General features: G+C 42.3%; 1 protein-coding gene across 1 annotated transcript in view; it reads left to right on the top strand.

Moving 5' to 3' along the window:
* Positions 1–913: 913 nt before the first annotated feature.
* Positions 914–3,135, top strand: part of SARC_06333 (hypothetical protein) — a 3,279-nt gene continuing 1,057 nt past the window's right edge. The window contains exons 1-4 of the mRNA XM_014299760.1: positions 914–1,051; positions 1,746–1,930; positions 2,381–2,473; positions 2,907–2,999. Coding sequence (XP_014155235.1) covers positions 943–1,051; positions 1,746–1,930; positions 2,381–2,473; positions 2,907–2,999 — 480 coding nt within the window. The 5' untranslated portion in view covers positions 914–942. The remainder of the gene's footprint in view (positions 1,052–1,745; positions 1,931–2,380; positions 2,474–2,906; positions 3,000–3,135) is intronic.

The raw sequence follows: 3,135 nt of genomic DNA on the forward strand, positions 1-3,135 counted from the left end.
ATATATATGTGTGTGTGCGTGTGTGTTTGTGTGTGTGTGTGTATGTATGTATGTGCGGGTGTGTGCGTGCGTGTGTTAATATATAATTGAAGTAAGATATGAAAAGCATGTACTCCCGCTATTTTTTTTTCTACTACTTGAACCGTATGTGTGAGCAATATTGATGCGAATCATGTGTGTAGACAATCTCCTTCCTTTACCTTGGCCTTTTACTGTATGGCTCTTACTGTTCGTGATCTCATCATATCCACAGTCACATTGAGTGCTATCATATCAACTTGTTCGCTCACACTCGTGAATGTCGGACTGCCTAACAAATTCCTCAGGTCGGGCATGCTTTCAGTGACTCTACGCCAGGACATTCACCTTTTCTAAAACTGTACTTATCCGTATGCACCTATACTATTACTCTACTCACTCCATATAAACCTATACTACAACTGTACTCTCTCCGTATATACTTATACTGCAAATACTCTTACCGAATATACTTATACTATAACTACTCTCTCCGTATTTCCTATACTATACCTCTACTCTCTCCGTATATGCCTATTATATAACGACTCTCTCCGTCTATGCTTATACTATAACTACCCTCCCCGTATATACTTATACTATAACTACTCTCTCCGGATATACCTATACTATAGCTCTGCCCTCTCCGTTTTTACCTATACTATAACTCTACTCTCTCTACGTATACCTATACTATAACTACTCTCTCCATATATACCTGTATACCTATACTATAGCTCTGATCTCTCCGTATGTACCTATACTATAACTACTCTCCCCGCATATACCTATACTATAACTCTACTCTCTCCGAGTATACCTATATTTTGACTACTCTCTCTATATATGTCTTTACTCTAACTCTATTTCCTCCATATATACCGTGTACGCAATAGAAATGCATTCGCTCGCTCACTGGCAGCCATGAGCATCAGCCACTATGTGTTGGGAATCGGAGATCGCCATTTATCCAACGTAATGTTTGACACGTCCAGTGGAACCATAGTGGGTATCGATTTTGGCCATTCACTCGGTATGTGTATCTATGTATATGTGTATCTATGTAGTGTGTGTGTGTGATGATGTGTATCTCTATGTCTATGTGATCTATGTGAGTGTCTGTGTGTGTATCTATGTCTATATGTGTTTTACATATATGTATGTGTGTGGTTGAGTATGTATGCATGTGTGCATGTGTCCGTGTCTGTGTATATTTGTGTGTGTGTGTGTGTGTGTGTGTGTGTGTTTGTGTTTGTGCATGTTTGTGCATGTGTATGTGTGTATACGCCCATGTGTTATTTTATATGGGTAAATATTCGGGGGGGTTCGCACACGTGCATTGTATGCCTTACTGGTTGGCTTACGAGTATCTGTCGATCGATACGATCGCCACTCCCCATGACATGAGCAATGCTTTTACATGCAATGATACGACAGTGACACCTGACACCATTTGCCCATGGTTGCAGACTCGACTACTGGGATGTTGTTCATAATATTGTTCATGACCCATGTCATCTACTGCGAGACTTAAGCAGAGTCAAACACAGTCGGCATCTCACATCACCTGGTGCCATGGGAATAGTATGACACGAGTCTGACACTTTACAGCCCCTGTCCTATGTACCTCGTACAGCCACGTTGACATTGCCCGTGCATGGATGTGGAGATGGCTCATCACCACGTTCATTTATGGATTGACACCTATCACCTCTTTCCGCGCACAGGCTCGGCGACTGTGACACTACCTGTACCTGAGTTTGTGCCATTCCGGTTGACGGGGCAGATGACGGGCTTTTTGCATCCTCACAGCGCCAACGGCCTGATACGCGTTGCCATGGTTACCGCAATGAGTGCGCTACACGATCAGCGAAATATCATCTTGCGCATTATGGACGTGTTCGTACACGAGGTGAGTTACCGCATATGACAGTTGTTGTGGGCGGGTCACCCCGGCGAGTGCAGCGATCAATACAATCTTGCTTACTTGCCCATAGACGTGTATGCAGTTGAATATTTTTGGTCAGTATGCCTCGGCCCTCTGGACTGGAGGGCTGATTTTGAGTCTTTATTTAATGGCTTCGTGCGGATTTATTGGTATTATTTCTTAGAGGTTTGGCGTCACCCCGGTGTAGTGGCTGTGTCCCGGAAGCACGGGAAGTCCACTGTGCCTATGTATCAATGCGAAACTCTTAGGTGTGAATGGGCTCGACGTGCCTGTCCTCTTCTCGCTATCTATTATCTACACGTATTTATTGCTGTCTTCGTATGCGTTGGCGACACTTTTGACATGGCAGTGTCATAACAAGTCCGTTGTATACCTACCGCGCTAACCCTGTGCTCTGTGCTATTTATATCTCAGCCACTGGCAGAGTGGGAGTCCATGGCCAAAAGACAGCACACGTCGGGCGACACTGACGCGCAGATTGAACCCAATTGGTATCCAATGCAAAAGGTACTCAGTACGTGAGCATGTTAAGTATTTTATAGGGTTTCAGGGGTTCGGGCTTGTATGAGATGTACAGAGTTATGAAATATGGTGTGTTGTACTGCTTGACGTCAACGATTTTTGCAATATGGGATATGTAATAAAAATGATGCCTGATCGCTTTTCCGTACTATTATAGGAGTGTCTCAGTACAAACCGATCAGTCTGTATTATATATGTATCATGCCGGTGATTTTTTATTCAGAGATTTACCAATTCATGCACTTCTCCTATATATATTGTTTATGTGCGAGTAAGCACTGTTATCGTATCCGTATCATATCATTGATTTTTCCAGATATTTACCAACTGATGCGGTCCTCAGATATACATAATATATGTGCGTCCAGCCAATCCATCAACACACTGAAGATCCACTTGTATTTTGATCTACTTTCAGATTCGCACCGTGCAACAGAAACTCGACAAGGCGCACCCCTCCATGATTATGACAGAAGAGGCGAAACGCAATCCGAACTTCCACTCTCACACCGTATGTTTCTGTTATTTGTATACATATATATATATATATATATATATATCAATGTATATATATGTGTGTGGTGTGATGTGAGTGTGTGTGTGTGTGTAGTATAGTATATATATATATATATATATATATGTATATA

This window comes from Sphaeroforma arctica (assembly GCF_001186125.1).
Source record: "Sphaeroforma arctica JP610 unplaced genomic scaffold supercont1.448, whole genome shotgun sequence".
NCBI lineage: Eukaryota > Ichthyosporea > Ichthyophonida > Sphaeroforma > Sphaeroforma arctica.